The sequence below is a fragment of the Acomys minous genome, assembly GCF_964271855.1.
Source record: "Acomys minous genome assembly, chromosome: 10".
Classification (NCBI taxonomy): Eukaryota; Metazoa; Chordata; class Mammalia; order Rodentia; family Muridae; genus Acomys; species Acomys minous.
Window position 1 is genome coordinate 7,076,250 of NC_140491.1, and position 14,748 is coordinate 7,090,997.

At 46.1% G+C, this 14,748-nt stretch overlaps 1 protein-coding gene across 1 annotated transcript in view; it reads left to right on the forward strand.

Moving 5' to 3' along the window:
- Positions 1 to 7,133, forward strand: part of TMEM156 (transmembrane protein 156) — a 35,077-nt gene extending 27,944 nt beyond the window's left edge. The window contains exons 6-7 of the mRNA XM_084799529.1: positions 5,756 to 5,858; positions 6,665 to 7,133. Coding sequence (XP_084655655.1) covers positions 5,756 to 5,858; positions 6,665 to 6,689 — 128 coding nt within the window. The 3' untranslated portion in view covers positions 6,690 to 7,133. The remainder of the gene's footprint in view (positions 1 to 5,755; positions 5,859 to 6,664) is intronic.
- Positions 7,134 to 14,748: the final 7,615 nt, after the last annotated feature.

The window sequence follows — 14,748 nt, forward strand, 5'->3', positions numbered from 1 at the left end:
AGGGCTCTTGGAAGACCAGTGAGCACTTTTAACTTCTAAGCTATCCCTAAAGCATCTGGGAAAGACATTTTGAGACATATTAGTTATGTTTTGTTGCTGTGACAAACGGGACCAGAAGCCACTTATAGAAGGAAAAGTATATCTCTCAGCTAATGGTGCCAGGGGCTTAAGAGTCCATTATGGCTGGGAGGCACAGTAGCAAGTGGCAGACACAGGAGCAGCAGAAGCAGGAAGCTGAGAGCTCACATCTTCAAACCCAAGGCACCAAGCAGAGAGAGCAATCGGGATGTGGTGCACGTTTTTAAATTCTCAAAGCCTGCCTCTAATAATACACTTGCTCCAATATGGCTATACCGCCTAAACCTCCCCCCAAAAGCACTATCAACTAGGGACCGGACGTTTAGATATGTCCTGTGGGAGACATATCTAAGGCTGCCACCATGGCAGCCTTAAAAAACCTCTCTAAGGGTGACAGCTTTCCACTGGCATGAGGAGAATCCTAGATTGAATCTCCAGCGATACAAAAAACTAACATCATCATCAACAACAAAATCCTCTAGAGACAATGGTTGATGGGTTGACTAGATAGAGAAACCAAGGTCATAGGAAGTGGCCTATGACATAATAATTTGATGCAAACAATAGAAAGGCACTTGACTGACTGCAAAGAAACTAACCGATTGGAGAATCAGTAGGTTGCCTGTGGAAGCCCTAGGAAAGTTAGGGAATTTGAGACTGGAAGATAGACAGGGTTACCTCACGCAGGATGATAGTTTCCAGTTCCATCTATTTGTCTGGAGATGTCAGGGTTTCCTTGTTTTTAATAGCTGAATAGTATCCCGTAGTGTAAATGTGCCACAGTTTCTTTATCCATTCTTCAGTTGAGGGACATCTAGGTTGTTTCCAGATTCTGGCTATTATGAATAAGGCTGCTATGAACATAACTGAGCAAATGTCCTTGTTGTGTGGTGGGGCATATTTCCAGGGTATGCCCAGGAGAGGTATAGCTGGGGCTTGAGGTAGCACTATCCCCAATTTTCTGAGAAAACACCAGATTGATTTCCAAAGTGGTTGTCCAAGCAATGCAGGCGTGTTCCCCTTTCTCCACATCCTCGCCAGCAATGTACTGTCACTTGAGTTTTTGATAGTTGAGGAGGTCAAGAAGCCAAAAAGCACAGCCCAAGTCATACCCCTTAAATGGGATGATGAGAAAGTACTTCCTGGTCTCTACTGTTGGGTGTGCCATTTGGACAGATGCCAGCTTTGTGTCTCTCCTTGGATCACACACCCAAGGAGGAGCATGTGGGAGAGGGGTTATCATCTCTTTGCATTTCTGGGTTCTTTTAAAAAAAAGTATTTTTATATATGTATGTGTGCCTACCCTCCTGCATGTGTACCATGCTCATACAGTGCCTGTGGAGGCCAGCAGATTCAGGTGGTCCTGTGTTATCTCATGTGAGTGTTGGGAACCTAAGCTGGGACATCTGTTAGAGCAGCCAGGGCTCTTTATTGCTGAGCCATCTCTCCAGCCAGTGCCTTCCGTGTTCTTGAGGTGATCTGTGAGATGTCCACCTGCTTGCTGGGTGGCCATTACCTAACGCCACAGCAGGTTTCTTCATCAGTGGTTCCAGCTGCCGAAGTGGGGGTGGAGGGATGGGGAGGTGGGTGGGCAGGAGGGTGAGTGGGGGTTGGGGAGGAGTCATTCCACATCCTGCCTCAAATGGTGACATCATCACAACTCAAAGCTCCTCATCTTTATGTTTCTAACAAGGTTTTCCTGAACCCTGACCACTGGCCAAGCACCCCAGAAAACCTTGGTGTTCCAGGCCCCCAGCACAGTCCCAGAGTTAGGATAAGGGATGCCCTGGTCGCATCAAGCACTGTATCTGTGCTGTACTTCCACACAAATCAATTGACTTAATTTCATAAGTGTGCCACTCTTCTGCTAATGAGAAAATGGAATCTAAGAGAATCTAAGTCACTGGTTCACTGGTCAAAGCAACTAAGGCACATGAAGTAAAGGCACATGGGGTTTTATGATAATTGGTTAATGTTACTGGTTTAGAGGCAGTTCCTAGCACAGTCAGGGTTCAATCGGTTCTGCCCGAAGGGTGTAGTCGGTAGCACGGTATTCAATGGGAGTGATGACCTGGGAAACAGGCTGGTTCATATAAAAAATCTTCCTACTTTTCACATTTAACCCTAGAAATGGGGAAATTCTAGAAAGCTGTAGCAGCGTGTGTGACACTGTGAGTCCTCACAAGAGACAGCTCAGCACTGGTTAAAAGCACTTTCTTCTTGGTAGCCTGTGAGCATATACAATGGGAGGAGGTCCCCCTCAGTCACAGTCATAGGGGAGGGGAATAGGGTGAAAGCAGGAGGGAGGGAGGAATGGAAGGATGCAAGAGAGGGGATAACAATTTAGATGTAATATGAATAAATTAATAAAATATTTTTAAAAAGAAAAAAGCTTTAAAAAAAAGCCCTTTCTTTTCTGCAGTTAATGTGGGCGGGTCCTAAGGTAATAGCAGGAAAGAAAATGGACTTTTTCTGTTAAAGAGGCTTAGTGAATGTCAAAAGCAGGTGGATGGCCTGATTCACAGTCCACCCCCCAAATAAAACTAATGGCAATGTAAAGTTATAATCCCCAGCATGTTTATGGCCAGGATAATAAAGACTGTGCAGGTTTCAATTTCCTGCAGAAGACAAGATAAACGACTCGAGCCAGATGTTTTGCAACTAAGCAAGATAACATGAAAATTTAATTTTTACTTGCTTAACCATTACCCATAATACTGATGACTATTAAAATGCAGGTTGGGTTCATAAAAGAGGGAAGGTTATAACTACCTGCTTGGTTATAGGCTAGATCAAAATGCAAAGGACAGCTCTTTCTGTGGGAAGAAATTCACAAGTGTGAGAGCCCACAGCCGAAATAGAATGATTTATTCTAGTCATTTACTGAATTCATTTATGTGACAGCCATTTATACCAGCTCTGGGAGAACAGATTTCAGAAAATATGCTTCGAACATGTCCTCCATCTTTGCCCAGATGGTCCTGCCTGGACCCTTTGCTTCCCTTGTGATCCACTGTATGCATCCCCACTCCAACACTGACTTTTAATTGTGATCTGGGATTAACCCACATCTTCCAAGACCAATACATAATTACAACAAAATTAAGTAAGTCAGATGTTTGAAAGTAGGAAGACTTGAATTCAAGAATAGTCAGAACTTTTTTTTTTTTTAAATAAGTCATCTGTGGTAGGAGAGACAGGAAGACCTCTGAGACTCCGAGGCCAGGAAGCCCAGCCTGTTTGGGTGAGCCCTGGGGCCAGTGAGAGACCCTGCTTCAAAACAAACAGCAGCACAAGGTGGACAGTGCCTAAGGAAGAATGGTACCTCTGACCTCTACGTGCACACACACATGTTCCCTTGTGCATATACATCCATGCACCTTCACACATACAAGCACCTACACCCATTTCACGTGTACACACACACACACACACACACACACATACACACACACACACAAATAGTTTGGAGGCAAGCATGCAAAAAACAAAACAAAACAAACAAACAAAGAAACCAATGGGGAAAATAGGCTTCTTAAACAAGAGAAGAAGGTTTAGATATGTCCTCCTGTGGGAGATGGACCTGGTCTTGGTCAAGAAACCCACCAGGAACAAAATAATGTGAAAACACGTTGCAGGTTACACAGTGGGAATACAGAATTACATTAGAAGGATGAAATGAGGTTAGATCCCAGATGTCCTAGATGCAAAAGACTTTTGAACAGCGATAGAAATCTCTTTGGCGGGGAAAAAAGGAAGCCTTGCGGGGCAGCCTGCACATCACTACAGGCCGTGTGATAAAGGCTTTCTCCTGCTGCACTGTTTGTGAGATTCATTCAGGTTGAAATGAACACTGGAGTTCTTTTTAATTTTTTTTAAAAGCTCTTTGGAGGTCCCTGAAAAACACAAATGTTTGGATGAGAGACTAGACAAACTCTTGAAAAGACATTTGTGATGTTTTCAAATATTTTTGTCAGCCTGTGTTGCCTTAACTGGCATTGGTGAATTAATAGCAGTGGAAAGAAATTCTATTTTCTAGTGCAGTATGAAAGAAAGAATTTTACCTGTCTTAGCTATTCTGAAGAAGGCATTAAAATGACACACATCTGACTTTGGATGTCTTTTAAAAATCAATTTCTAGAAGTTTTGTGATTAGCATTATGCGTTGCAAGGCTTTGGATACTAGGGGATAACTACCAGAGAATCTTCCAGACTAGCCATCATTTGGACAGCTAATAGCTTTCCATGTGACATTACACTGTGCTGTAAAACATCCACAAACTAAATCCACAAGCAGGCGATGTGCAGCCTGTCTCTCCAGTCAGAAGGACTCTATTAATTCTCCTTGATAATTATTTCATTTTATGAATAGCCTCCTTTGAAATAACGCTTAAGAAGCACAGTCTCCAAAGCTCAAATTCGCAGAAGGCCCATCTTGTTAAGGGTTGTCTAAGCAATTATTTGCACAAAAAAAAAATTACTCTGAAAGACTTTCATGCGCACCAAAGTCAACTTGGAAGCCCAGAACATTCAGGCTCCCAGGCTTCTAGGAAGGGAGATTTAAACCCAAGAGATTTGGGCAGAGTCCAAGAGCCTGCATTTTTAATCATAGCCTCTGGTGAAGTTCAGGCCGATACTCTATTGATCACTATATTAGTTTCTGCCCTGTAACCAATTACCATAAACAGCAGCTGAACACAGTACATACCTGCTATTGCTGCTTCTGTGGATTGGAAGTTTGAGCACCCTTTAGCTGAGCATGGCCTAGCTCCAAGACTTCCAAAGCTGAAATCAAGAGGCCATTCATATGCAGTTTCATGCAGAAACTCTGCTTCCAAGGTCATGCCTGGCAAGATTCATTTCCTTGCTATGATGTACTGAGGACGTTGCCTTCTTACTGGCTGAGGACCAGAGGCCAACCTCAGTGCCTTCATGGCACCTACAGTCCCACATGACTGTTTGCTTCTTTGAGCCAGCTAGAGTGTCTCTGATCTTGGGAAAGACCTGGTTTCTCTTTGGTGAATTCTTATTAGTGAATCAGGATCAGCTCCACTCAAGATATTCTTCCTTTTCATCAGCTCAGAATTAAGCAGTTTGGGATGCTGATTGCACCCGTAAAAATGCCTTCATCTTCACCCAGCAACAGAAACTAATCATGGTTTCTAGGGACTTTGATGTGAGGCTGGACTGATAGAGGTGGTGCCCTAGATGTGGTTGGTATTTACTGTCCATGAAATAAAATCAGAGGATGCTCAGGGCTCAAGTGCAAGGGTCCTGTGAAAAGGAATGGGGGTCAGGGGTCGGAGGAGATGGAGCCTCCGGGACCAAGCAGAGGCTGGTTTCATTTGGTTTCATTTGACCTCCTTGGTTGGCAGAGTTTTGTCATCTTACCCTTTGGAGGACCACGTGTGGAACAAATGGTAACTTTAATGGTGATTTTAGCACTGCTTCAAGTCATATTCTTAGGAAACAGGGTGAAAAGGGAGAAACGGAGGAACAGACACTGTTGAGTGAAGTGGGCTAAAAGTATCAGAACCGTTAGAAGGAGATGGAATGAGTAATAGAAACCGCCCAACCCCTTTTTAGATGAAGGGCAGAGTTGTCTCCCAACACATCCATACTGCAAATTCTTTCTACCTCGCTGTTGACTGACACAGCTCTCTGTCTTCAACTATAGAGTCCACTCGAGGGGTGCCCTTACCACGGGTCGTGGAGGTGCTCCCCACAATACCAGAACTGGAAGTCACTTCTGCAGTACACCAGCAAGATCAATATACACGGTGAGTGATGCCCAGCCTTACTGACTGTTTGACTTATGCATAAGAAACATGAATGGATCCAGCGAACTCCAGTTGACCCTCATCAGCATGTCTGTCTATGGCCGAGGACACAGCAGTGATAAACTTGAGAAGCCAGCCGGTTGGAATTGGGTGACACAAGCTAACGTGCCCATTTTCTCCAAGATTTAGGAAGGATCAGCAAACTAATCTCTCAGTCTATTAGACTAATCTCTTAGTCTGCTCAACTGTCCCTGAAATGTCAGCTCATCCCTTGTCTTGCAGTGCAGCTGTAAATCAGTCAGAGCATGAGAAAAGGGAGCACACGATGTATTCAGTTGAATTCATCCACCTAGTCATTGAAGTAAGACGTTACGTTTAACATCTGTTATTCTAGATGAATGTGCCTTGACTTCATGTAGTCTAAGCAAAACTATACTCAGAAGTGTCTTAGTATCGCTTTCTATTCGTTCAGCAAATATGTAGTAAGTGGCTACAGTGACATATAGCCACATACGGTAAGTAAAGATGGTAGCAGGAGGGAAGAGGGGAAACAGTGCCTCTGGGTACCCTCCCATTGTGCTTCGTGGCGGCTGGCTGCGTCACTTAGACTTCATAGTACTGGAGAGGTCATCAGTCTAGGTTCTAGCCGGAAACTGGTATTTTATTTAAATTGAGTAAGTCAAGGGGATTTTAATAAAGGGCCTACTAAGCCAAGATGTGGAAACTTAGACAATACTTTTTTTAAAAAAACTATGGAGGTGAATAATATTTGTTTTCATTAAAAAACAAACCAACCAACCTTCCAGGCTATCCTTGGACAATCTGGATTGAAGACGCTGAAGACTAATGAGAGTTTTATTTTGGGAACGAGTGGGCTGGAGGTACTGAGAGGTTGAGAACGAGCTGGAGATCACCTGTCTGACCCACGAGGCCAAGGGAACAAGAGCGCATCCAGAGCTGCTGTGAGCCATGGGGAACAGGCTGATGATGCCCATGGGAGAGCATGAGGGCTCTCACCCTTCCCACCCATCGTTACCCTGCTCAGTGTGGACCTGAGGCCGTCATCGTGAGGAACCAAGAATGACCGAGGACGAACATCAAGTTGCAGGTGCAGGATAGTTTTTCCTACACAGATGAATGGTTTCTATTTGGTAAATTACTTAAGAGGGCCTGTGTATTTGTTCATACATTTATTTGCTTTCATAAATCTTGCTTCCCTTTTGGCATAAGACTGTTTTTTTTTAATCTAAGGATACTGAAATAAAAAGAATTTAAATGAAATGCCTAGAGTATTTAAATTTGACAGAAAATGTTTTTTCTGATTCTCTTGGCTCTCACATCTGTTACAGCCACTGTGGATGTCATGACTAAGCATGCAGGTATCAGTTTCAATAGGAAACATGCATAGGCACGAGGCCAGCTCTTCATATTGGAAAAAAAATATTCCCAGAGTTAAGATGGAATATGGTCCTGTGATGTTATTGTGTGACTAAAATTGTGTATCTGAAGAGTGGAGTGAAGAGGCCGCCCTGAGCTCTCCGTCCATCTCCTATGAGGCAGGTAATAAATCCTTCCCTGGCCGTCCTTGGGAACAGTCTCAGACCCCACGGGAGAGGCCGTTCTCCTATTCCCAGCACAAGCAAGCAGCATCCTTGCCTCCGAAGATTCAGAGCAGCTGTAGCATGCGAACAAACATGGTCCCGTCCTCACTAATCATCATCGTGGCTTCCAACTTTTGTCCTTCCATCCTATCACTCTCTCTCCTTCACCAAACACACTCTAAAACATGCTCATGTCTTGGGCAGAGGAGCTGGCTCTGTGGGTGAAGTGTTTGCTCTGTAAACATGAGGACTGAAGTTCTGCTCCCCAGCACTCACAAGAAAAGCTGGGTACAGGCCCATAACCCCAGTGCTGGATAGGGGCTGGATTCTGGGGAGGTTGCTGTCTAACCAAGATGACCAGCTCCAGACTCAGTGAGAGACACTGTCTCAAAACATGGCGGAGGGCCGCTGAGACGGCCTCAGCAGGTAGGGGTGCGTGCTCTCAAGCCAGAAGACCCAAATTTGATGCCCAGAATCTGCACGGTAGCATGAGAAAACTGCCTCCCTCAAGGTGTCACCTTACTTCCAAGTGTGCACAGTGGCATGTGTATATAAAAATACATATGCACATAAAACATAAATGATGATGATGGTGATAAGGTGGATATAATAGAGGACAGCGCCTGCCATTGGCCCTAGGTCTGTGTGTGCACATGCATGAGTGTGTGCTCCTGCACACACACAGCGCCTCATTCTCTGGGTCATTATGTAAATGTTGTGGGGTCAAATAAAATGTATTTATATAGCTGGGTGGTGGTGGCGCACACCTTTAATCCCAGCACTCGGGAGGCAGAGGCAGGCAGATCACTGTGAGTTTGAGGCCAGCCTGGTCTACAAAGTGAGCCCAGGACAGCCCAGGGCTACACAGGGAAATCCTTTCTCGAAAAACAAAAACAAAAACAAACCAAAAAATGTATTTATGTAAGCTAGTATATTGTCTCTTTTTAATTTTTGTTAAGATAGGAAGTTATAATGGCAGGAGGCAGGGGGAACAAAAACTCTGGTCATCAGGCTTGGCAGCAGGTGCCCTTACCCCATTGAGCCATCTCTCTGGCATCTTTTCCCTCCCTTCTTACATAGGCAACTAAGAGGGAAAAGTATGGTCAAGAACTTTTTTTTTTTTTTTAATGTCTAGATCACAAACTAAAAATTCTCATTTTTAGTTTAGGCACTGGTGTTTTGGCAAGTAGAGCTCAGCCGGTCGCTCTCCATCTCATCTGGGTCCCCTAATTAAGACATGAGTCAGCTCGGGCCTCAGAGTTCTCTGCTTGCCACGTGACGAAGTGTGGAGATTCTACAGTTTCTGAAGAGCCAAATTATGGCTTCTCTTCACATTCCCTATTATGCTCCGACGAGTGAGTTGGGAATCAGCGGGAACTTGGCTTACAACAGGCCTACATTAAGCTTCCGGTCCTTCTGGACTGTGGCAGCTTTTAGAAAAGCTATTTCACTAACTCCCATCGAATACCATCTTCTAATAAACAGTGAGCATCACACAAAGGTGTAGAGAGCCGCACTCTGCTCTCGGGCCACGCTGCAAGACACCAAAAAAGCAGATAATCATGCTGGTGCCCCTGCAAGAACTCAAGCTGACAGAATGGCTTCCAGTGGTCAGTGATCGCTTTTCAGGAAGATAGCTTCCTCTGGTGTCTCAGAGTCATTAGCCACACCCTCCTCTTCATAGCCACTATTTACAATTATTATTATTTTGTTATTCATATCTGGCTTTATCCTTAGACTAGATACTGCATGAGGGCAGGGGCCACACCGGAGCATCCAGGTCAGCCTGATTAGCATTTAGTTCACAGTGGGGTCTTCATAAATGTTTGCTGAATGAAAAGCTGCTTCTGCAGCTCTCGCTATACAGGACCATGAGCTGTGTCTAGTCAGTTTCATGTCTCCTTCACAAGGACATCTGGCACTTGGCACTGGTTTCCCTGGGAAGCTTGGACACAAAAGAAGCTCTCTAACTTGCCTTCCTCCTCAAGTTGGCCCAGTTGTGTCCTTCCTCATGCACTTTAGGCAGAGGCAGAAAAGGGAGCAGGCAAGACGGAGGACTGCCTGAGAGATGGACTACAGCCAAGACCACCATAGAGCTTCTCTCCTCGGAGGGCCAGGGGCTGGGAAGAGTGCATCTTGCAGGGCCCTTCAGATCATGATTGCTGCCTGGCCACTGGCCCTGGCCATCTCCCTGAGCCTGTGGTTCCGCTCCATTTCCATTCAACTCCTGATGGTAATAAATAATAAGCCAGCCAGCCCATGGCCTCGATGTCTACCATAATTCATGGCTTCCTGTGGAGAACACCAACCCTGGCCTTTAGAACATTATGTGTTATCACTGGTTCGAATTTTATTGGACTCACGCCATACACTTCACTTACAGTGTAGAACATCATTGAAACATAGTTAGCTATGACTTATGCTGACCTTGAGTTCTGTGTCAACAGTGTGTTGGAGAGCGGAGAGAAGGAACACAGCCCCTCACTGGGGTGCTGCCACAGTTGCTCTGCTACTAGTGAGACATGGTGGAATTCGAGGAGCAGGAAGAGGGGTAGGTGGAGAAGAGGATACAGGGGGAAAGTTAGTGTGCATGGCAAACGCCTTTCTACACCATGAGAGTGGGAATGCCTTAGTCAGTTTCTATTGCTTTGATGAAACACCGTGACCAAAAAGCAAGTTGGGGGAGGAAAGGGTTTATTTGGCTTACACTTCCAGATCATAATCCATCGTTGGAGGAAGTCAGGACAGGAACTCAATCAGGACAGGATCCTGGAGGCAGGAGCTGATGCAGAGGCCATGGAGGGTGCTGCTTACTGGCTTGCTCCCCATGGCTTGCTCAGCCTGCTTTCTTATAGAACCCAGGACCAGCAGCCCAGGGATGGCTCTACCCACCATGGGCTGGGCCCTCCCCCATTGATCACTGAGAAAATGCCTCACAGCTGCATCTCATGGAGGCATCTCCTCAGCTGAGGCTCCTTCCTCTCTGATGACTCTAGCTTGTGTCATGTTAACACACAAAACCAGCCAGCAAAAAGAGTTTGGGGTGGAGGGTGGGGCGGGGAAGAGGGAAGGAGGAAGGGAGGAAGAGAGAGGACAATATGGGGAAGCGGCAGGGTTCTGCCTGAAGAAAATAACATTGCCCAAATATGTAGCTGCTGGTGCTGGATTCTAGAAGAAACCAAAATTCTAGGGCCCTCCCTCCCACACCTGTGCTTTTATCCTGGCCTTGAGTTCAGTGTGTTCCCATTCTGTGCTCAGCCTTTCCTGGGTGAGGCCACCCTCTCTTTCCTGATCTTTTTCTGGTTGTTGGGTACATCAATGTGGTTGTCTGCCTCAGGACTTCAAATTATGGGGCGCTGACAGAAAGGTGGGGAAAATGGAACCTCTTCATCTCAGGAGTGGCGGGGGCCCATTGCTCTGTTCTCCACCCACAGTTCATTCCCCACCTACCAGAGGCCTCGTTTCCCAGCCTGGTTCTTCTTGGCTCTCTGTGAGCTCCTGGATGTCAGGTCCAAAGGCAGCTCCAGTTTCCCAAACTCCAAAGGACAGTCCAACTGCCGGAAAGTGAGCTCAACTGGACTGCAGGCGGAGCTCTGGCAGCTCAGTAAAAGCCAGCATTCCTCAGGAGCTTGTGAGGCCGGTTCCATTTCATTTACCTCTGGTAAACGGAACACATAGCTCTCTAATTAACAGATATCTGTGGCATTTACAGTTTATCAAGGTCCGTGCTAGCCTCCAGGCTTTCTCAGTCTCTACCCACAAGTACTTGCTGTGCTGATAGACATCTCAAAGCCCCCAGGGCAGTCTCCTGGCCCTTCCCTCCCTCACCTGCTCACCCTTCTCATAACACAGCTCTTCTCATTCCACTTTCTCTAGTCTCCCCTCTCTCACGAGTGTCCTGGCCACGCCCAGTTTTACCACGCCCACTCTGTCTTCGCCACGCCCATTCCTCCAGCCAAGTTCAGTCCCAGTCCAGTCCGCTGGCCATGCTCTGTCTGTTTCTTTCTCTCTTTGCTCTGAACTCTTTCAAATGTTGCCGACTGTTCTCTCCTGTATCTACAATAAACCTTCTCGTACCACGGAGAGGGCATGTCGTCATTTTATACACTGGCCGTGTCCTTACTTAGAGGTTCTTTTCTGTTTGTGTTTCTAGAATTGCTTTCCATTGCCTCTCATATATACACCCAAGATCTATATTACTTCATAAAGCCGCATGCTATTGGAGCTTTGAGAATACAGTAGCCCAAGTTCAACACTCTCTTTTCACGGCGTGAGAAAAAGACAGGGTCTTCTTCCCTCAGGCCTGGTGAAGGATTGATTTTATTTTAAAGCCCTTTTAAATCTAAAGCATGGCCCCTTTATTTATCCTTTGGTCTTTGAAACTACAATATTTGTTTTGTTTTTCGAGACAGGGTTTCTCTGTGTTAGCCTTGGTTGTCCTGGACTCGCTTTGTAGACCAGGCTAGCCTTGAACTCACAGCAATCCGCCTGCCTCTGCCTCCCAAGTGCTGGGATTAAAGGCGTGTGCCACCATGCCTGGCTGAAACTGCACTATTTACTACAGGATAATGATTTAAGAGTTCTGATGTCACCCACAATCAACAGTGTGCTTTGACTAGCTTAAGACTGATTTCTAGGTCCTTTCAGGGATTTGACACCTGACAAAGCTGGGTGTCTGGGCCTATCCTTATATGGAACTGGCGCTTATATGGAACCTTATATGGTTCTGGCGCTCTGCAAACGTTTATCATTTGGGTTTGGAAAGGAAGTGGTTTGCTCTGGGAAAGCTCACAGGCTGGGCTTCCCAACGCGACTGTTTACAACCTCCTGCCCGCCTCTTCCCGCTGTGTGCACGCACGGGGGGGGGGGGGGGCGGGGGGCATGGGGGGGGGGCGGGCGGGGAGGAACTTCTTCAGTCACGATTCAAAGCCCACTGCTGCTCAGTGTTCTCAGCGGCCCTCGGCCAGTCATAGGTCAGGTGAAGCCTGCCACGGCAGCCCTGGTTAGAGTGAGAGTTAAGAGGAGCGATGCGAAGCACTACATATGTCTGAATTTGTTCATTTCTCCTCACACGGCTCTGGGGGAGTCCTTCTGTCATGCCGCCCTGCCTGTGGTGGTTTGAAGAGGAATGGCAGCCATAGGCTCACATATTCAAATGCTTGGTCATTAGGGAGGGATGATCCCTGACAGGGACTAGGAGGCGTGGCCTTTGTAGGAACCAGGCCTGCCTGGGCTGCCTGCCTGCCTTGCTGTTTCATGTCCTGTTTCTAGCAGCTTCCGTGTCTGTGTTTATGTTGGTTAGCTAGTCTTGTTTACTGCTCTGAGAACGCACCCCACCCCTCCTCAGGACTTTTCCTCCTGTGTGCAATCACAGATATAAGTGAGTATATACCATTTGAGTCTTTCTGCTTCTGGGTTAACTCACTCATGATCATTTCTAGTTCAATCCATTTGTCCACAAATTTCGGAAATTCCTTGTTTTTAATAGCTGAGTAGCATTCCACAGTGTAAATGTACCACAGGTTTTTGTTTTTTTTTTTTAATCTTTGATACCCTATGATCATATACAGGGGGAGGAGGCCCCCCCCCTTAGTCACAGTCATAGGGGAGGGAAATAGGGGGAAAGCGGGAGGGAGGGTGGAATGGAAGGATACAAGGGATGGGCTAACTATCGAGATGTAATATGAATAAATTAATAAAAAGGAAAAAAAGAGTTGAGATCTGAATACAACCAGGTGTGTGTGTGTGTGTGTGTGTGTGTGTGTGTGTGTGTGTGTTTTCTTATGCTGGAGTCAAACCCAGGGCCTCACTCATGCTAGGCAAGAGCCCTACCCACTGAGCTACACTCTCAGCCCTACCCACTGAGCTACACTCTCCGTTCTCCTACTCCATCCTTTCAACCACAGACCCTCTCCCTAGGGAGCTAAAGTAGGGTCTTTTTTTTTTTTAGCAACAAAAATTCCAGTACAATCAAATGCCTTTCTAGAAGCTTTTCTAGTTGTTTGTCCCCTTTGTTTGAAGGTTGTTTGGAAGATCTACCCCATAACACTTCTCTACCATAAACCTTCTGTTGTGCCTACCCACGTAACCTCAAAGATGCCAATTAGGTAGTAGTTATCACATGTCCTTGAGGGTTTTTTTGTTTTGGGTTTTTTTTGGGGGGGCGGTGATGCATGTTTAAAGGTTCATAAAATAAGATCAATAAGTAATGTGCTAATTGGCTTTTTCAAAGAAATTCTTTTAACTCATCTCAAGGTCCTCTAAAATGAAAAATATTAATTACAATGCAAAATACCCAAGTGATGTCAAGAAAAGCACCCAGAGTCTTTGAAAAGTCCCTTTTCTTCTTAAAGAGTTTAAAACAGTTTTCTACTTGAAATTTGCTAGAGAAAGAGAGACAGGAAATAGCTCCAGTCACTTTTTATTTGGGCCAACAGACAGTGTAGGCACCTTTCCTTCTTTTGGTGGGGCGGGAGCAGGAGGCGGGGGCGGGGCTTGTTTGCTAGGCGGGGCTCTGCCTCGAGCTCCTCCCCCTTCTTCAGACTTCCTCTTTATGCAGCCTGCTGGTACAGAGTCCCACCGCATCAATGACTAGTGACAGTGAGATATTTTTTTCTGTTTTATTTTTTATTCAGAGCGAAGATTTCAGTAGGAGTAGAAAGTTGTTTACTTCAGCTATAAGAGACTAAGATTGGAAGGAAGGGTTTCCAGGCTTTAGTAATTGGTGCCTTTTAACACAGTAATTAGACCCAGGCAGGCAGAGACAACCTCTTCCAATGGTGCGTGTTTGTTCATGTGGGTGCATGTGTGTTGGTGCAGGTATGAGTGCATGTGTGTGTGTCTGTGAGTGCTGGGTCCCTACCTGGGGCAGGGCGGGGCTGGGTACCCTGCCCTCTACCTAGGGGTGGGGCGTCCCCTATCCCAGACACCCTTATTTATATAAACCAGACACTGGTTCCCGCAGGCCTTTCCCCTGAACCCCTGCCGCCTCCCACTCTCTCTCCTGCCCTTCCCCCTCCCTTTCCCCCTTCTTTGCTCTCTTCTCTCTCTCTTCCTGCCCCAGCTGCTCCCAATAATCCCGCATTTATATAATATAACTCTGTCTCGACCATTAGCTCATTCGGTTTTAATCAATCAGTGAAGGTTAGAGCCAATCTCTTGTGTTGTTTCTCAGGAATAAAAAATATATATAATTCTGGGTGGGAGGTGGTGGCGCACGCCTTTAATCGGAGCACTTGGGAGGCAGAGGCAGGCGGATCTCTGCAAGTCTGAGACCAGCCCAGTCTACA